The sequence below is a fragment of the Saccostrea echinata genome, unplaced genomic scaffold, assembly GCF_033153115.1.
Source record: "Saccostrea echinata isolate AGI-Se365-2 ecotype Australia unplaced genomic scaffold, CSIRO_AGI_Sech_v1 ptg000016l, whole genome shotgun sequence".
Lineage (NCBI taxonomy): Eukaryota > Metazoa > Mollusca > Bivalvia > Ostreida > Ostreidae > Saccostrea > Saccostrea echinata.
Window position 1 is genome coordinate 14,753,077 of NW_026889765.1, and position 22,025 is coordinate 14,775,101.

General features: G+C 32.7%; 1 protein-coding gene and 1 non-coding gene across 5 annotated transcripts; one reads left to right on the plus strand and one right to left on the minus strand.

Annotated features, from left to right (window-relative positions):
- Nucleotides 1–919: 919 nt before the first annotated feature.
- LOC133188470 (beta-galactosidase-like) lies at nucleotides 920–20,140 on the minus strand. 4 transcript variants are annotated; one of them, XM_061323913.1, is made up of 18 exons: nucleotides 20,025–20,140; nucleotides 19,056–19,222; nucleotides 18,218–18,368; nucleotides 17,949–18,012; nucleotides 14,844–14,938; nucleotides 12,053–12,236; nucleotides 10,293–10,348; nucleotides 8,510–8,631; nucleotides 8,183–8,223; nucleotides 7,121–7,168; nucleotides 6,050–6,165; nucleotides 5,530–5,604; nucleotides 4,973–5,062; nucleotides 4,505–4,615; nucleotides 3,819–3,953; nucleotides 3,447–3,553; nucleotides 2,396–2,507; nucleotides 920–1,980 (listed from the first exon to the last, which is right to left on the minus strand). In XM_061323913.1, the coding sequence occupies exons 1-18, from the start codon at nucleotides 20,121–20,123 to the stop codon at nucleotides 1,705–1,707; spliced, it is 2,049 nt and encodes a 682-aa protein (XP_061179897.1). In that variant the 5' UTR covers nucleotides 20,124–20,140; the 3' UTR covers nucleotides 920–1,704. The 4 variants fall into 4 exon arrangements, with proteins under 4 accessions (XP_061179897.1, XP_061179896.1, XP_061179899.1 ...); XM_061323912.1 differs by lacking the exon at nucleotides 12,053–12,236 and adding an exon at nucleotides 13,678–13,867; XM_061323915.1 differs by lacking the exon at nucleotides 7,121–7,168.
- Nucleotides 12,688–12,763, plus strand: Trnas-aga (transfer RNA serine (anticodon AGA)). Its single transcript has one exon. It is a non-coding gene; the product is annotated as a tRNA-Ser (tRNA).
- Nucleotides 20,141–22,025: the final 1,885 nt, after the last annotated feature.

The window sequence follows — 22,025 nt, forward strand, 5'->3', positions numbered from 1 at the left end:
TTAATTTGTTATATCAAATTGATAATTTGTTATATCAAATTAGTAATCTGTTATAAGAAATTAGAAATCTGTTATAACAAATTTATTAATTTGTTTTAACAAATTAGTAATTTGTTTTAACAAATTGATAATTTGTTATAACAAATTAGTAATTTGTTATAACAAATTAGTTATCTGTTATAACAAATTAATAATTTGTTATAACAAATTGATAATTTGTTATAACAAATTAGTAATTTGTTTTAACAAATTATCAATTTGTTAAAACAAATTACTAATTACAGCCCTTGTATAACCTAAAACTAACCTTTTATAAAAATTCACACTCTCTGATATTAAAAGAGAACAAGGTTGGTAACCTCAACAGACAACTTTCAACACCTCGATATGAAATACAAAAAAAAAAAAAAAATGAAGATGAAAGCTATTTACTGACTTGAAGTAAAGGTTTTCATATCTTCAGAGATTATAAATTAATTGATAAATTATACAGTATAAATCTACATTAAAGATTATATAGAGCAATTACCAAAATTCCTGAAAATTTTGTTTTCCTTACATGACAAACTCTCAAAATTAAGATCTTATGAAAAATTTGTGATGTACAGTGATTATCTTTAAAATTTTAGGGGTAGTTGTGTGTGTATTTCTTTCTTATCTGTCTGTCATGACTGAAAAGTGAGTAGAATCATCCAAATAAGGGTAATTCAGTGGTTACTTCATTATCGTACATAACAAATATAAATAATATACTTAATGTATGTTTTAAATATTTATTCCTTTTTATGGCTTGGTACATGTAACTTTCCATGCGCATTTTTCTAAAGCTACACAACAAAAATGTATTAAATTAAAAGGTACATGCCAGTGCCACCTAAATCTTATGTATACTCCATAGCATGTAAAGAAATATACTCAATTATGTACTTAAGCAATTTATTTATTGAAATGAGACATTGAGATACATTTATAAGTATTTATTAAATATATATGGAATGTACTGATATAAAAAAAGAGTGCAAGAAAAACAAAAAAATCTTCCTTGGAAATGCTTCAAAATACAGTTATATCCCCATATATTCTTTTGAAACACCATAAAAGTGGTGTTTTACAATGCAACCACCTATTTACATTAATAATAAAGTCTCAACAACTATCACACTTGACCTACTTTGTAGGTCAATAAAAGTAGGTCAATATTAGAAGACCTGTCCAAGTACTTGAAGTAGCAACTATTAATTAATTGAGATGCCCCGTCTCAGAACACAGTCTTTTTCTAGGTGGTGAACAATACAAAATCAGGAACATTGCACACAGAACATTAAAAACTCAACTTGATGAATCTCATTCTACCTGATTTCAATATCACAGATACATTCCATTCAAGCCAAGTTACCATGATTGCATGATCTCTTGTATATCAGAGGATTTGAAATGCACAAATACATTACATTAGTCTTGGGAAGGTAGGGGGGTTTAGAGTGGGACATTAATCAAATAAACATTAATACATGTATAATGTCACAAGCTGAGAAAAATGAAGTCTATAAAACAGAGACTTGATCCCGGCACACTTCCATACTGTACCATATTAACTCCAGATAACTGAGGTTATACTCCAAAAATATTGACTGCATGTTTAGTAGAAAGAAACATTAATCCCTCTTTCATGCACCTCCGTCTATCATTTTTTCAGCATCCTTGTCACACAGATATTTTTTTCCTGGAAAACATGGTCTCCTCACGTTGAAAGTTTGGTTTGTGGGGGGTGGCATTAATTAATGGCTGATCTACAAATTCTACGGTACATTCATCTGAACTTTGACAAGGAGCATGCTCAAGTTCAAACATGATGACATAGTTAATGGTAGGGGGTGGTGCTAGGAATGGCTTTGGCACATAGAGTCGGACTTGAGGCCCAACATATGGCCAGTATCGCCCAACATTGAACATGGACAATGACATAATTAAATGCTGACCCTGAAATAAAAAGCAAAATATTCAAGTCTAAAAAAAGTGTAGGAGTCACATTTTTCATCCTCTTATGTGGCTGACCCAAAAGTTAATAATTCAGATCTGATCTTTAAAAGACTCTAATGGCTGTTTAGTAACTTTTAAATTTTAGAATCTCAATAACAAGCAATTATATTTTTTTTTCATGAATAGCATAAATATTGTTAATAGTCAGAATCCTATTGAACTACTAGGTCCTATAAAAATCTCATTTGTATTGTGAACCTTTAAGGATGACTTAAGATGTCCAACATGTATGTTATATTCATTATTACATATATTATTTGATAACATATATTTGTGAAATACAATTACATTTCACTTCATAATTATCAACGGCCTTTGATTTACATATACAGTATATTGTTAGATGGATAGTTACCTTGCCCCAGCTACTCATGTCTAAATAGGTATCTGTAGGGGTCTTCGGAATGTGTAGTTTACCCACATAGAAGGAGGGTGTGGTTAGGTTGCCATTCACAAAGGGTTTGTCCCTAAATAACATGTACAATATAATGAGATCAAACAAATGAAATGCACATTACTATTTTTTAATTGGTATCCTCATTAGAAAAAATATCAGCCAAGTTTTTATATGAACATATGAACACATACATGTAACTTGACATAGAACAGTATTTTTTTAAACATTTTTAAACCAGAAATTGCTAATAAGACAACATGGCCAGATAGCAAAGTATGTATTTACAAACTGAGGAAATAATGAGCCATTTTGCACACTTGACTTTTGAATAATTTGCATAAGAATTCACTCAGCCATTGGCCTAGGGTAATAGAACACATTGAGCTGTTCCTAGCACCTTGGGAAAAATATTCTGGTCTGTTGACTGATCAGACATTAAATAACTGTTTAACAGATCCCAGTCAAACTTATTTTTACCTATAGATCCCATTCAAACTTATATTTACCTATATATCCTATTCAAATTATATTTACCTATAGATCCCAGTCAGACGTATATTTACCTATAGATCCCAGTCAGGTGTATATTTACCTATACATCCCAGTCAAACTTATTTTTACCAATAGATCCCAATAACACTTTTTTTTTACCTATAGATCCCAGTAAGAATTGCTGGTTTGAAGTTTTATTTACCTATAGATTTCAGTCTGACTTATATTTACACTTACAGTGTATATATCCCAATTAGACTTGCTGGTTTGAAGTTTTACTTACCTATAGATTCCAGTAAGACTTGCTGGTTTGAAGTTTAACTTATTCCAATAAGACTTGCTGGTTTGAAGTTTTACTTACCTATAGATTCCAGTAAGACTTGCTGGTTTGAAGTTTAACTTATTCCAATAAGACTTGTTGGTTTGAAGTTTAACTTACCTATAGATTTCGGTAAGACTTGCTGGTTTGAAGTTTAACTTATTCCAATAAGACTTGTTGGTTTGAAGTTTTACTTACCTATAGATTCCAGTCAGACTTGCTGGTTTGAAGTTCTCAATGGTCAATGGATAAATAAGCCATCCAGTTAACAAGGAGCCACCAAATGTTACATTCTTAATCAGACCCTGAAACAAAATCCTACAGAGTGATGCATACATTTAACCCATTTGTTGGCATTGTGATAGCATTTGTACATTGTATAAGGTTATGTTCAGTACAGACAGTCAGAATTGCTTTGTTATAAGTTCAATTTATCCACTTAATGATACCATTACCAATGTTCTCCAAATGGTTTTTTCACCTGTCATGTGACTTTTGCACTTACCAAAACTTGTATTTATATCTAAAGAGTTCCAGGGAAAGTATTACAAAATGGCTTAAGGTATATACCTTGGAATTATTATTCATCTCCGATCCAAATCCAATGTGGCCCATGTTCTCAACCAGAATATCGATCGTTTGATTCACCTTCAGAGTTATATTCATTGTCTTCTGTCCATTACGATCAAAGACACCTTGAGGAACCTGTCAAGAGGGAGAAACCTTGCTATAACTACATGTACACTCATATCCGGGGTGTGTTCAAGATCATTGCAGCTAAACAGCTCTACACAGAGCTACAATCTTGAATGAAATGCTTGGCTAGCTAGTACAATAGAGATCACATGTTAATTAATTCATACAGTATGCTAATAGACCTCAATACCTAGCCTTGCTGCTAGGCTAGCTGCTAAAATCTGGAAAACAGTCCTGTAATGTGAAGGTTTTTCAGCTACCCAAATATTATAAAATTTCAATATAAATCAAAGAGCTCCTATTCCCTTACAGATCAGGCTTACATATTACATCCTTGTCAACCATTCTGATTCCTAATCTAGTGTTGATATTCACAACAGTACTACAGAACTACTTGCTACATTTGTACATACTTGGTTACCACAGAGTACACTGTGATTTGTTGCTCCAATATTTTATTATACTTAAGTGATCAGTAAAAAATAATTGGCTTAAGTGGTAAGTACTACCTATTTACACACTCTCTCCACACCACACATATATTATCTGAACTTGATTACCTGATTTATCATGAGATAGGCCCGGTCCCGCACACCAGAAAGATCAAGAGTTTTAGGTTCAGAAGGAGTGTCCCCCAACAGAGTGTGTCTGTATAACACAAAGCCTTGATACTGAAATCAGAGAACACCAGCACTTCAATAAATGTATGTATTAACATTGGACCAAAGGGACAGTCTCAATGTACTCATCACAGCTGTAATCCAATTCTACTGAAATCATTGGCCAATAAATATGACTCAATATATGAATATTCAGTCATTTTCAAGATGACAAATATAATAATAGACCATGGTCATTGACACTGTCAGTGACCTCATAGTCAGTAGTCACCTGATTAAGTCTATTTAACTTAATATTCATTCAACGTCTTAATACTGACTCATTGCATGTACCATGGCTCTAAGCAATGAATTGTTTTATAATGAAAACAAATATATATCATTTTGATACATCCCCTCAATAAATACCTGACTTATTGCCTCCATTGTCAGTGGATACTCTGATTTGATTGGTCCTTTTGGACAGAGAGTCTCCAGAGCATCCTGAATGGTAGCCATCTGTGAAGAAATCGGTAAAAACAGTCATATATCGCAGGAAAAAGTGGCTCACATGATATTCATGTGATTTTCTTTTTATTTGAAAATTGTGCGAAAATCACATAAAAATTATGTAAATATTTTTTCATGTGAATATCATGTAAATTGATTTGATCGGCATTTGCATAATATTTTTAGAACTTTCATGTGAAGTTTTCTTTGCATGATATTTACACAACTTCAATATACCCTTCATGTAAAAGTCATATGAAAGTTATGTCGAATTAGCATGAAGTTTTCACATATTCAGGTGTCTTGTTCTTCATCTCTTTCTCATGCAAAGAATTCACATGAAGTTTGTGTGAATTTGATGTAAAATTTTTGCGAGCCACTTTTGCTTGTGTCCTAAGTATTAGTAATTAGCTCTACTACTATGAGAGAGAGAGAGAGAGAGAGAGAGAGAGAGTAGTACAAAGTACACTACTTACAAAGTTCATCTCAACTTTTCCATACGCTGTTTTTGTAGTGTTTTGTGGAATGGGCATATTTGGAAGTTGCTTATACTTTAAAGAAACAAAATGAAACATAGTTAATACTGAATTTGCATAGCTACTACTTTAAATTTTATTTAAGATGTCATTTCATATTTGTTAATGAATCTTTCTTTTTACTGTCCTCCATTTAAAAAATGATTGGACATATTTAACTTTTCCGTAATTTCTGTTTCCCGTAATTTAATAGAACTATTATATGTGTAAATTGTTGGTTTGTCAATAAACTTATAATTCCATCCTGTTAGAAATTATAATCACTTTCTGATCTCTATAAGAAATTCTAATAAATCTCTGGACATTCTATGCCAATTAAGACTAGTAACTTTTCATAAGGGCTATCTGGTAAAGGCAACTTTAGTTCAGAAAAAGTAAAAAGGTCAAGATTGTGGAACAACATTTGAGGTCTTTCCTCAGATGCGATAAAGACCAATGATATAAATTTATTTATACTGACCTTGGAAATAACCTGTCTAATGGCAATGTATTTATCAGTTATGTCCCCTGCCTCTGACATTGGGGCATCGTAATCATAGCTAGTCGGCACAGCTTGGAAGGGGGCGTAATTTGCTCCTGTAGAATAGAAAATACAAAAATCAGCATCCTTCTAAAATCTTGAAAACATTTATGTAGCAATGTTTACTGTTAAAAATTACATACTTAGTATTATGAAATTGTCCTATAAACACAGAATCTTAAGTCGGCATATTTTAGTACACATTAATGATTACACAGTTATTATAAATTTCCATTCTGTAAAATCATTTGAATTCATAGAGTCAAATTTCATGGATGATAGCTAAATATTAACAATTGTTGGGGTCTTATTTCACAGGCAAAAATCTATTCATTATAGAAATATAACAACATTCACCAAGGACTCATGGTTAGACTGAGTACAAAAAATATTAAACGTCATAAAATATAATGTTACTACAGTATAAACACACATTTCAATGAATATTATATGCCTCAGTCACATCCAGTTTATTCTTTGTTTCTTTGTACACTGCATACCACAAGCTACAAGCTTATGAACAGTTGGGAATAAAAGGGGGGGGGGGGTTAAAAGGAGAAATGTCTCGACTTTAACATAATTTTGAATATCGTATCTCTAAAAATAAGCAAAACCTAATTGACATTTCTGAAGAGAAATTGATTAATTTAAAAAGCAAACCAATCTCTACCTCAGTCTACATATTATGATTATGATGGGTAAAAGGGGAAAGGGGGGTGTAATTTTCCAATGAAGTTGTAAAGTTTTAAGTGAGATCTGTGTTAGTCATAGGAACTTCAGCCTTAAACTTTTTGCATAATTTATAAAATGAAATTTTCAAACATTCAAGAGCAAAAAATATAAACAGCACTGGTATACAAATATACAAGCCATCATTAACCTTCTATGAATGAAAATCATTGCACTGCAATATAGCACTGATATAGCTAATAAACTATATACATAATATATATCTTAACAAAGGAACATGCCTGAAGTATTCCATTTATAATTATTGTAACTAAATAACACCTGAACTAATTGGATTCTGTACATTAGAACTTGCATCATAATCAGCACCTGTTTTGGAAAATTTACACACAAAAACTTTGTTCACATTTTTTTAACTTGATAGTTCTTCCAATATTAAATTTGGTTCTTAACTCTGCATAAATTTTGATAAAGTATATTTTGATAAAATATACTTGAAATACATTAGTAGTTTTTTTCCTTCAGAGCCAATTTAAGTTAAGAAAATCTAAAAAACTGCAAAATTTAAAATCTCATTAAAAGGAGGAAATGCAGTTTGACAACCCTCTCTAACATCAAAAATCTTATTAAGAGGATTACACCATTTAAGTTTCATAATCCTCTTATGAAATGTTGTTTTAATGCTTATGATTTTCCAAAAGATATGAATGTTATAATAATTGCAAACAATTTTAGCATAGGTTGTGGATCAAAACTGGACAAAAAAGACATTTTAACTTCACAATTTTTTAAAGGAATAATAGACAATTATTCCATTAAGAGTTATCTCTCTTATCAGAGTATCAATGGACCTTAAAGAAACAGGTCATGAAAACTTGGTCATGTAAAATTTACTTATTTGTCAGAAGAGGTCCCAAATGTTTATTGAAGATTTCCATAGTAAATATTTCAAAGGAAACCTTTTATTTTCTCAACATACTAGTGTAATTCATGTATATGTGTTGTCAAATTTAATGACATAGACAATGACTTTTTCTTGAGAAAGTTCTTTTTTTTAAACAAATCAATTACATCATCAACAATATGCAATAGTTTGAACCAAAGCACTTTAAAATTGGAATATTATTATTTGCACAAACAAAAATTGATCATTTAGAAGGGAAACATAATCTATTGCAAAGGACAAGAGCAAACTTGCCAAATATTAACACACTAAAAATATGCTGCTAATTTATATAGATTTAATATACAAATTATTACAATAATGTATAAACTTGTGGTATAAATGCCACACTGGTTATTATAAGATCTAGCAGCAACTTACATAAATATATTTAAATAAAGTTGTTTTTGTTTAGTGGATTAATTGTAAAAATAAATTACCATTCCAAAAGCCAAAGTTTGTTCCTCCTTCAAACATGTACCTGCAAAATTAAGAAATGTCATTTTCATATAAATATTATGTAGTTATATTTGTAATCATATAATGTTAAAAAGGATCCTTTATTAAACATTTTTTAAGGTACCAATAACTGGTGTAAAATTCATTTGTGCAATCACTTTAAATATTCAAGTATTAATTTAGCTAATTGATAAAATATACTGCTATCGGATATGCAGAGAAAGGTTAAAGAAACTGAGTTAAAAGGGCAGTATACTAAAATTCTTAAGAAAAGGATCAGAAATCCACAGTTATTTCCCCTTACTCACATATTGACATTGGCGCCGTAATCCAACAGCATGTCTAGAGCTTTGGAGAAGACATCCAGATTGACCGTAGAGTGGGGGTACCCCCAGTGATCCAGCCATCCAGGGTAAAATTCAGAATTTACCTACAATAGACATCAGAAACTCATGCACATGTACACCATCAAGGAACAACTCCAGCATTATTAAAAGAAGTGTTTTTCCCCCTATTGTTAAAGTCCATAAGAAATCCCTGTGGAGGTTTATAATTTTTATACTACAGTATTGAGTTTTTCCATCACACACCTAAATGCTTTAGGTTACATGTATTCCATATACAAGAAAATAATTATTGGCATTATCAGTAATATTTATAATTTTTTTTTGGTATTACCTCAAGCCATAAAATATTATAAGGTAAAGGGTAACAGATTTACTGGCTATTATTTTGAACTGCAACAGTCATACTTAAATGTTTGTTGATATGAAAAGAATTTAATGATGCTTCTAATGTCAGTATGATTATTGTACAATAAAATCCACCTCAACCATCATGCTTTGTTCATAATGTTCCTTTCTAGGAGCTGATAATTGTATTATATGAACAGCCACTAAAGAGAAGTTCCTTAATTTCTGAGAGTTGATGAACAGTTATTACCTATACTTACTAAAGGTCCAAATGGTTCAAAGTTAATCAACAGATATTACTTACTAAAGGTCCAAATGGTTCAACATTAATACATAGTTGATACTTACTAAAGGTCCAAATGGTTCATAGTTTAAAAAATGTTATCACTTACAAAAGGTCCAGATGGTTCATAGTTAATAAACAGTTATATTATTTACTAAAGGTCCAAATCATTCATAGTTAATAAACAATTTTTACTTATTAAAGGTCCAAATCGTTCATAGTTAATAGACAGTTATTACCTATTAAAGGTCCAAATGGTTCATAGTTAATTAGTTATTACTTACCACAGGTCAAAATGGTTCATAGGTAATAGACAGTTATTACTTATTAAAGGTCCAAATGGTTCTTAGTTAATAGACAGTTATTACTTACCAAAGGTCCAAATGGTTCTTAGTTAATAGACAGTTAATACTTACTAAAGGTCCAAATGGTTCATAGTTAATAGACAGTTAATACTTACTAAAGGTCCAAATGGTTCTTAGTTAATAGACAGTTAATACTTACTAAAGGTCCAAATGGTTCATAGTTAATAGACAGTTAATACTTACTAAAGGTCCAATTGGTTCATAGTTAATAGACAGTTAATACTTACTAAAGGTCCAAATGGTTCTTAGTTAATAGACAGTTAATACTTACTAAAGGTCCAAATGGTTCATAGTTAATAGACAGTTAATACTTACTAAAGGTCCAAATGGTTCATAGTTAATGGACAGTTATTACCTTTTAAAGGTTCAAATGGTTAATAGTTAATAGAGTTATAACTTACTAAAGGTCCAAATGGTTCATAGTTAATAGAGTTATTACTTACTAAAGGACCAAATGATTCATAGTTAATAGACAGTTATTACTTATCAAAGGTCCAAATGGTTCATAGTTAATAGACAGTTAATACTTACTAAATGTCCAAATGGTTCATAGTTAACAGATAGTTAATACTTACTAAATGTCCAAATGGTTCATAGTTAACAGATAGTTAATACTTACTAAAGGTCCAAATGGTTCATAGTTAATAGACAGTTAATACTTACTAAAGGTCCAAATGGTTCATAGTTAATAGACAGTTAATACTTACCAAAGGTCCAAATGGTTCATAGTTAACAGATAGTTAATACTTACTAAAGGTCCAAATGGTTCATAGTCTCTCTGTGGCTGGAAAGCCTTCTGAGGATTGACTGAGAAATATCAAAACAACAATACATCAGTTAGTGAATGACATCACTGCACGTCATAAAACTATGATGTAATCTATGAAGTCTTTATCTGATTCATTTTTGTAACTTTTACTCTTTTCTTCATATATTATAGATTTTTTTCAGCTTATCACTTTACCTAATACATGGTTAAAATTCATAGGTTGAGATTAATCGATTCTTTTTAAAATATCTATTCCCTACAAATTGTAGTAGTAAATGTAGTGAGTGCATTCTAGATTAACTTTTTTAAAATACAGATGAACTTTGGTATCTCGAACACTGATATCTTGAATACCATGGATATGTCAAAGTGATTTGGAAGTCCCAAGTACTTATTCTTTTAGCATTTTACCCTCGATATCTCAAATCCACTGATATCTTGAAGTTTTTTCTTGGTCACATCGAGGACCTAACAAGGTTTAACTGTATTACTGTCAGAGAAATGGAAATACATATTGCAAAGCAATAAAAAGTAATTAGTGTTGGTAACAGCTAAACTTTAGCATCTCAAATTAGGCTAAGTTTTAAAAAAAAATGTAAAATATCAATAGGTGATTGAATCCTCAATTTAGTCTGAACAGAAGACTCAGATATCAATAGTTGATTGAATCCTAAATTTAGTCTGGACCGAAGACTCAGATATCAATAGGTGATTGAATCCTAAATTTAGTCTGGACCGAAGACTAAGATATCAATAGGTGATTGAATCCTAAATTTAGTCTGAACCAAAGACTCAGATATCAATAGGTGATTGAATCCTCAATTTAGTCTGGACCAACGACTCAGATATCAATAGTTGATTGAATCCTAGATTTAGTCTACCGAAGACTCAGATATCAATAGGTGATTGAATCCTAAATTTCATCTTGACCAAAGACTCAGATATCAATAGGTGATGGAATCCTAAATTTAGTCTGGACCGAAGACTAAGATATCAATAGGTGATTGAATCCTAAATTTCATCTTGACCAAAGACTCAGATCTATATCAATATTGATTGAAACCTAAATGTAGTCTGGACCAAAGACTCAGATATCAATAGTTGATTGAATCCTAAATTTAGTCTGGACCGAAGACTCAGATATCAATAGGTGATTGAATCCTAAATTTAGTCTGGACCGAAGACTAAGATATCAATAGGTGATTGAATCCTAAATTTAGTCTGAACCAAAGACTCAGATATCAATAGGTGATTGAATCCTCAATTTAGTCTGGACCGACGACTCAGATATCAATAGTTGATTGAATCCTAGATTTAGTCTACTGAAGACTCAGATATCAATAGGTGATTGAATCCTAAATTTCATCTTGACCAAAGACTCAGATCTATATCAATATTGATTGAAACCTAAATTTAGTCTGGACCGAAGACTCAGAAATCAATAGGTGATTGAATCCTAAATTTAGTGGACCGATGACTCAGATATCAATAGTTGATTGAATCCTAAATTTACTCAGATATCAATAGGTGATTAAATCCTCAGAATATATTTGACAATATCATATTCTGAGATACTAAAGTTCAACTGTACTTATTTGCAGAAAGTGAGAAGAAATCAAACTTTTTAAAAAATTGCAGCTTTACATGTATCAGTAGTTAATTTACAATGAATGAAATGACAAGAAGAAAATGGTATTATAGTCTTTGACATTTATGAATGGCTCTTTAGAGCTAAATCTTACAGGTGTTCCCAAAATCTACCGTGGCATATGCTCCTGCCACTGTTCCACATTTCAGGAATGAATCTGCACCCCCATCAGTAGTGTATAGCAGTGCCCGGGTACCCAGATGTTCCCGGGCCTTGTCCCTCAGGTGAGCCATGTAGTCATGGTCACAGGTAAAGTAGCTGCCATACTCATTCTCAATCTGTAAGTACACCAAGGTCATCCTCCATCAACAAGGTAAAGTGGAGACAAACCTTAATCTACTGAACCAAACTATGAGCCTTCTAACAAATTTGAATCTACTAGGAGGAGAGGTATAAATATTTGAAAAGAGGAGTCCTTGTCATTATAGAACATATTCATGTTGGTATTTTTGGCACTATGTGCTTGGGGCAGTGGTGTACGGTGGTCTGGTCATGATGGGCTCACTTGCAGGTGTCCAGATAGCTCAGTCAGTTGTACACCCTGTCTAGAATTTAACAGGTCTGGGTTCAAATCCTCCTGCCTGTAGCATTCTCTCCCTTCCTATTACATTGCTGTGCCATGTCTCGGAAGTGTCTGGTGAAAGATACAGCAAAGAAGAGTCTGGGTTGGTGTCTTTGGGGGGTGAAGACATTTTTTAGAAATGAGGATTGTGGCAGTCAAATATGGGTGGCCAGATAAATAGCTCAGTTGGTAGAGCTTCTGATTAGAGTTCAGGGGTTCCAGGTTCAAATCCTGGTCTGGTCCATCTCATTTTCCCCTTCCTATTACAGACTAAATGTTTGTGAACCATATATCTTGCTGACAGATTTATATACAGTTGAACTTCGATATCTCGAACACTGATATCTCGAATACCTTGGATATGTCGAAGTGATTTGGAAGTCCAAACCCTTATTTTTTTTAGGAATTTTACCCTCCATATCTCGAATCCTCAGATATCTCGAAGTTTTCTCGCGGTCCCATTGAGTTCGAGATAACGAGGTTTAACTGTATATCCTAATCCTAATATATCAGGAAATACACTGGTTTAGTTACTGCAAAGGTGCAGACACATTTAACAAAAATGTCTTCCCAACAAAATAGTGTTCCAGATACTCAGAGAAAACTCTACAATTCACTTACTTTTTGCATGAATTTTTAAAAACATATACTGATCATGCTTGCTGCAATTTTTATCAAGTGTTTGAAGCATTTTCAACCCATTCCTAGCAAAGATATTGGAGCCTATCTCATTAATGCAATAAGAAAAGACAGAAGAAATATTGCATGACACATAAGTCTACATACAAATACTAAAATACAGATGATTCATATTAAAATCTTTGTACTAGTACAGCATATTGCTTCACACATGAATTCCAAATGAACAAATAATTTGTATGATTCACTAATATAAACTGGTATTTTCAAAAAGAATCTACATGTGTGTGTGAGTAAAATTATGTAAATTACAGTTCATGTAACTTAAAGTGAAATTAACATTTTGGGAAATTTTTGGTAGTTTTCACTTGGTATTCTCATGTGAATTTTCATGTGAGGTTCATTTGCTATTTGTGCAGAAAGAAAGATTTGAAGTTCTGTTTAATAAAAGAAAGTTAATGGATTGTTGTGAAAAAGAACTGAATCAAGGCAAACAACACTACACAAATAATCCTCACAGAAAAGAGTGACACCAAAATCTGTTGTGGCATAAGCCCCAGGGGTAGGGCCACATTCAAAGTTGGACTGTAGATCCCCATCTGTGGTATAAATTATGGCCCTGGGCCCCAGAATCTGCCTGGCCTTGATAAACAGGTGGGCCATATAGTCATGGTCACAAGCATAGTAACTACCATACTCGTTCTCAATCTGCAATGTTACCATGACAACCAAAATATGTGCTGTGTAGAAAGATCCATAAAAGAACAATGTGTATGATCATGATGACAGGAAAAATAAAAAAAATTAATTGTAACTTTAATCCAATTGAATTTCTTTCCATGGATTTTTATAATTTTGAAAATGTCATCATGTATATAAAACTGTTAACACTCTGTGACATCCTGTACTATATATAGGATACTACTGGTACATGTATATATAGGTATATATACTAGAATATATACTAGATTTTATAACCAGAAATAGGACTGGTTTTAGTCCTGGAGAGGACTTACATTGGCAGTGGTTACTGTCCAATCCCTTTATGTTTCATTCATCATAAATCCATAATACTATCAGTGTACTTCACAACAGTGTCTCATGACATACTTGGAGGATACTTTTGAAACATATGGCTTGGCACCAATTTGTTTTTTTGTGCACACTTGAGTTTCACAACATTAATGTATCAGTAATTGGTGGATTAATTTATTTTCAACAGTCTTCTTTTGACTGGGTGTTGGATGAGACTTGGTTAATATTTTTTTGGGGGGTGGGGGGGGGGGGTGGGGGGGGGCAACTTCTTAAAATAGTCTGACAAGCAAAATAAAAACAACCCTAAACTGACCAAAAACTTGGGGGGACTTAAAAAAATAATCTGATAAACAAAAAAAGCCTAAACTGACTAAAAACTGGGGGGGGGGGGGCATCTTTGAAAAAAAAATCTGACAAGCAAAAAAAAAATGATTACCTGTCCAAATCATGGAATTTACCAGTGCTCAGCCTCAAAACAACAAAAGAAAGGGGGCACAGGTCAGTATTAGTCAGAAAAAATGTGCCCCCCCCCTTCTTCAGGCCTTTATTACCTACAGTATCTGTGCTCATACTTAGTCAACAGATGACTGCATAAATAATATATTGTTTAATCAAAAGAGAGAAACAGTCCTGCTGTCCCTTTCCTCACCTGAACCATCAGCACCGGTCCCCCATTTTCATACAGAAGAGGAGTGAGCATGGGTAGTAGCTTGTCCATCCAGATGTCCACATATTTGATATAAGCTGTAACACAAATGTCCACATATTTGATATAAGCTGTAACACAAATGTCCACATATTTGATATTAGCTGTAATACAAATGTCCACATATTTGATATTAGCTGTAATACAAATGTCCACATATTTGATATAAACTGTAACACAAATGTCCACATATTTGATATAAGCTGTAATACAAATGTCCACATATTTGATATTACATGTGGCTGTAACACAAATGTCCACATATTTGATATAAGCTGTAACACAAATGTCCACATATTTGATATAAGCTGTAACACAACAGAGAAGTTCACCTTTATAATTAGGGATGTCAATTTTATCAATAATTAATATTGGAATATTCAATGAAAGTATTCGAATATATTCGAATATTCGATAAAATAAATAAAATCTGGGTTTTTTTTTTTTTTAAATGCATCATCCTACTCTCATGAAAGGTTTAGCATAGGTATTCTTATATTGGAGGTAAAATTGTATGAAGACTTTTGTAGATGTACAATAAGGAATTTCATTTTATATTTGTCAACGTTTGAAATAAATAATTGATTTAAATGTAGAAAACTATAATTTTAACGAATGAAACGTGTTTTTATAGTAGCTCCGAGGAACTAGACATCTTACCAAAGGCAGGATAGTCGTATACTGTTCAGATTTCAATACATGTAATTAATTACAATTATCAACCTAATAAGAGATATGATTATAATCTTTGATACAATTTTTTTAAAATATAAACAAATATTACCATAGACAATTTTTCTAGGTAATTAACTAATTTCCTGATAATGAATATCAAATTCAGGATTATGTACAACCCGAGATAATCAAGTAATTTACATATTTATTCTGAAATTGAGCCCTTTACGATATTAATTACAGACTAATTCTATCGGACAATCATTCAATGATCAATTAAATTTATTTTGATAAGTACATGTATACTCTTCAGGTCTTTTAAACATTCTGCGAAGGTTTTCATTTTGTCCTCGATTCTAGATCCGATCGTATTTATTTAATAAAAACTATGAAAATACGTTTCTTTAATACCTTACTCAAAACAAAATAATTTAATAGATATATACAATAAGAAAGTACTGAGAGAAATCAGGCGATCGAAATTGATCACTTGTAAATTAAACAGGGATAATTCCAGCACTGTTCTAATCAAAATTTATCAAACACAGTACTTCTTTTTATGAAATCTGATAAAACACCGAATATTCGAATCTTAAATTCTTATTCGAATATCAACTCATCGAATGAATATTCGAATGTTCGAATATTCGTTGACATCCCTATTTATAATATATAGTTATTCATCACATGTATGTCTAGATCAGATAACCCCATAAACAAAATGACCAGATCATGTACAATGCTTCTCTGCAGAGCTTTATGGAACAATTTAATCGGTTTAACCCCAAAGAAATCTTACACTTTACAAAGAAATACATACATCAAGAAATTGTGGGTTAAGTGCCACATTATAGTAAATGATCTAACAACCAAGCTTTATGATAAATGTGATGACCTTAACTTTTCAATTGTCAACTTCCCTTACTTATGCAGCAATATACCTTCATCACCTGCATACCGGGTTTATATCTCTCAGTTGATTTGATACGCAAGAGCATGCTCTACGTATGTATGATTTCTAAAATGAGGTAAATTATTGACAAACAAGTTGATGAAACAAGAATACCAGCAGTCTCGTTTAAAGTCATCATTTCGTAAGTTCTATGGTCGATACAATGACCTTGTCAGCAAATACAATTTATCATTGAGTCAAATGCTGACTGACGTTTTTCATACTAATTGTTAGGCCATTATTTACACACTGAATTGTCGATGGATTTTTTCCGTTATTTCTCGATCGTGACAAGGAGCACACAGCGGGTGTGACCGGTTGGCAGGGGATGCTCACTCCTCCATGGCACTTGATCCCACCTCTGATGTTTTGGAGGTCCGTGTTTGCTCTGCTCATATTTTGTAATGTTTAATGGACTTTTGAGCTTGAATACTGTTCGTTATCTCCATATATTTCATTTTGAGACATATTCACCAATAATACTAGTGCTTCAGTCATTTTCAGTATCATGCACTGCTTTGTTGCAAATAGACAAACCAATATGTGGCAGGAAAATTGCCAGTGAAGGAGTAGGAGATGGGGAGTTATATAATGTTTCCACATACTGTAGATGTATTTTTTTTCCATGGAATCACAATATCTGGGTAGAAAACTATGCTAAATTCTTGGATTTCAACTGTATGCCTTAATTGTATTTAAAGTACGCTGGAACAAATTTCTGCATAAAATTTTTGACTACATACATAGCCTAAATTAGCATAATGCAGAAAAAGTGGCAAACGGTAAATCTAGTACTCCCGACTCTTTTGGTTTTCTATTGATATTCTTCATTCTGTTGTGCAGAATCATTTCATACTTGTCAGGCACATTTTCTGCTTTGGAATACATTGATGCATACATAAATATGTCAACAATATTACATATAATATGCTAAATCAAGGTCTTTTGATTTCTGACTCCCGATTGTTCCGGATCATGATTTTTTTTTATTAATATTCTTAATTTCACCAAAAATAATTGCTTCCAACTTCTTGAACATAATAGCTATGTTAAAGTTAGTTCCCACATACATAAATATATCATCAACATTATATATGATAATGACATCTGTCCAAAAATGGTAAAATCTAGTACTAGGTCATAAATGTAGAAACCAAAAATGGATACCAATTCATAAATGCCACCATTCGTAATATTTTTTATATTTTTATACTTATGTGAATTAAATTCAACATAGTTAATATGCCTGACAAGTTTGAATCGAATCTGTATAGCTATATGGAAAATATCAACCAAAAACCTAAATCAGAGTGAGTCGGGTGTCGGAAGTCGGCAGTACAATGTACTAGATTTACTGGTTGCCAGAAAAAGTACTTCTACAGCATATGATAAACTCTAAATGAAATTTTATATATTTTTACTTGGTTCCATTTTTCTGAACACCATCTTTGGGTCCTCCTTCAGGAGCCAGGCTGGGAATCCTCCCTAAAACGAATCAATACATGTACTACACTGGAACATATAGCAAACACACTCTCCAGTATACCAAAAATACAGAATTAGGATATCACTTGTCAAGCAGTTATATACATTATGGACTAAGACCACTGCATTTGTAGATTTTTTTTATATTATACACCAGTACATGACCTGTATTATCAATTTAGACTTTCTAATACTCATGTCTTACAAAGTCCCACTCTCCACAGATGTAGGGCCCAGCTCTAAGGAGAACCAGTAATCCCACTTCCTGTGCTATCTTTATAAACTGCACAAAATCCTTCTGTCCATCGAAGTCATACTGTCCTTTTTCTGGTTCATGGAAGTTCCATGGAATGTAACTATAACATATACAAAATAATGAATTAGCTTATCATTTACCACAGCAAAGCCACTAAAATATGAAGCCCTCTTTTTAAAGTACATGTGCACGTACAGTATTTCTATGAAAAACTTTGATTTAGCAGTTCCATCTCATAGGCGTCGGAAGCAAATTGAAAGTGGGGTGGCTAACTGAAAGTGGGGGGGCTAAACCAACCGAAAAAGGTAAGCCCCAATTATCAATGCCTATATTATGTCTATCTTTGAAAAAAAAAAAAGTGGGGTTCCGATGCCTATGCATCTTAGCCCCAAGGGCCAAGATTTGAGCAATTTTGCATCAACACTCAATCATTTACTACATGTAGGTAGCTTTTGTTTAAGTTTTGTAAAGGGACAAGGAGTGCTATTTGAACAAACTTGAATTCCCTTCAATCCACAATGTTTTATTGAAAGTTTGCTTAAAATTGGCCCATAATTTTTGAAAGGTTGAAAATCAAAAAAGTTTAAAACATAAAAACACAAATAACAAACAAAGCAATATCTTATGGTCATAAGCAATAAGCTCTTTAAAGTCTTAAAATTTGAAAAAAATACCAATACTTTTAATTTTATTATTTAATTGTCACATCTTGTTATCAATTACACATTTTTCTCTTTTAGTCTGGCCAAAAAAGTTCTACGTTGCAACAAGATGTTCTTTTTCTTACAACTGAATGGCATCCAGTCCTGCTGCATACATCTTCATCAGTCGGTCTCTCCAGTATTCTTTAGGGACTCTCATGTAATGAATACTCCCCGATATATATCGAAAACTCTTCCCATCTTTAACAAAAGTGTTCCCCAGGTAGTCAATCTCAAATGTTCTATTCTGTGCCTATAATGAAATTCACAATGCACATTTAAAATAAGCAAATTGTTTTAAACGAAATTAAAAATGCTGAAGTACAGCAAATTAAGACAGTATTAAAAATATTTTAAATAAACATTAAAGCCATTTATGGTGTATCTGAGCTAAAAAATAAAAATCAATCAATATTGAGTGTAAATATGCATGATATATGTTATGTACATTCAAATCAAAATTTTCACCGATTTGAACTCGAATAACCTATCGTTTCTATAGTTAAATTGACTTTTAACTTTGTTGTGGTATTTACTGAATATTAATAAGATCTGCCACATGCACGACTGCGGGATAATACAGCACTACAGCCATGATCAAAGAAGAGTTATAAGTGTACATGATATTGTTAATATAACATCAATTTCTCTTTCTGCTTCTGCCAAGTATTGCCCACAATCAGCAAGCTGATTATTATGGAAAATCTTTTCTACTCTCCATATCTGCCTATCTCCTAGGTCCCTGCTAAAACTATATACTGTAATAGCAATCGCAGCGAGCAGCGCGAAGTGCCGCTCGTCACTGCGAGCTCTTAAAGCAACACCTGGGCGAAGAGAAAATTCAGACTTTGCACATTGATCCAAACGATTTTTTTTTCTGCAGTAACCTGTGGTCCCATAATGCTTTGCGAATTGCATCTCGCCGCAAACTACGTTCTCACGGTAGCAACAAAAGTTCAACAAAAATCACTTTGATTTAATGGATATTGCAGAAAAAAATGATGATGGCAGAGTGAAAAGTCTCTTATTTTGCAATTAATTTATTTATTTATTACCTGTGACGATTGAGGTATCGACATCATAAAGTAAAGAATGCACAAAAACAGAAAAGTCCATCTCCACTTCCACTCAACGGCAGCCATTTTGCATGTCATGTGATGACGCCTTTCATCATGTGACTAGCGATGAGTATGTAAAGTATGACTTGGGCAAGTGCCGAATCCGGAGAAGTTGTAAGCACTTTTTTTGGAACTCAAAGTACACAATGTGCTCCTGGGGAAATCAATAGATTATAGAAACAATTATGTATAAATTTTATACATGCACATATTCAATATTTACATTAATTTCCAGTGCCCAGGATACCTGTTCACAGCTTCTAAATCAAAGTACTGAAAGTACTCATGGGGGTTAAACAAGGATTGCTTTCAGATACAAATCAACACCAACATAATAAATAATTTAAAAAGCATTTGAATAACGAGGCCCATATGCGACAATGCTCATCTGAGTAACTTTAGTGACTCTGCTCTTTCTTATTCAGATTTTCAAAAAAAATGTGTCAGCATAAATTGATATGGCAATATCTTAAATCTGAGGGGTCTCTAAATCCACACAAATGGAGATGCTAAAAATCAATATGATTAACAATGCCTTGCAGTTATGAAGGTGTTTTTTTTCTGTTCACACGCATTCAACTTTAATCCCAACTGTAGCCAAATCTAACCTTGGATCCCTAATTTGAAAAACCAACTGAATCCACACATTTCGAAATGTTTGCATACTAATGGTTCTATTGTAGTAAGTTTAGTAAAAACAAAAGTAAATCATTTGGAAGTAAATATGGATGGTTACAACATTGACTAACATGCTGATACAGCTAATCCCCATTTCCTAAAATAAAAACTATATCTCCTGGGCTCAAAATCTTTAACTTGCCTTACATTGATATACTTGTACAAAATACTAATGAGAGCATTTGATACACAATGCGTTCCTCTTCTCCTTTCTAAAACTGTTTGTTTTGTTTGTCTGAATGGTGTTTAACATCCTCCTCGAGAATTTTTCACTCATATGGAGACACCACAGCTTGTCGGCGGAGGGCTGCAAATTTATACCTAAGCTCAGCACTCAGGGTCATTGAGCAGTGAGGGATTTTTTCCGTGCCAACACTTACTGCGACATGTAACCTCGGTTTATACGGTCTCATCCGAATGACCGTTCTCGAAATCCCGCAGTGGATTCGAACCCGCGACGTAAGGATCAGCTCCTTACTTTGCGTCTCTAGAGCAGACGCTCTAACCACTGCGCCACGCGGGTGACCCTTCTAAAATTGTCAAATTGGCGCAATCTACCAAACACGCACTTTTTAATTTCTGTGTTACCATCACCAGCCGCTACATTGTATTTTTTGGTTTTTCTTTCTCTAATATGATTAAGTAGTTGATACAAATCTTTTAGGCATCTTTTTTTCAGACACATACTTGTTGATAGAGTTTTTGTACTTAATTTTATCTGCACAACTTAATCGGTGTTTTTTTTTATCCCACAGTTTTAAATTCCATCTCCAGAAATTTCCATCTCTAAGTAAATTAGTGTAAATGGATGCACAGCTCCATGTTTTTTTTTTTTTTTTTTTTTTTTTTTTTTTTTTTTTTTTTTTTTTGTTTTTTTTTTTGTTTTTTTCATTTAAAATTTCCCCAGTCCAAATTCGAAATTATCATCTGCTGAGTCATCCATCTCTTGATAAAATGCTTTAAACTCAGTATCATTTTCTACATCATTTAAAAAGACATGCTAGTAATAGGCGCAAGGATTATTGAATACGATTATCTATGATTTACCTTTTGTTTCCTTGTTTTATGTCCTTTCAAGAAATTTTCACTCATATTGAGATACCTCCACTTGCATGTGGAGGACTGCAAATTTAGACCTGTGCTTTTGAGCAGTGAGAGATCGTTTTCGTGCCAGCACCTACTGCTTCTGCAGTTTATACGGTCTCATCCGAGGGATCGGTCTCCACATCCCACAGTGGGATTCAAACCCAGTTAACGCGT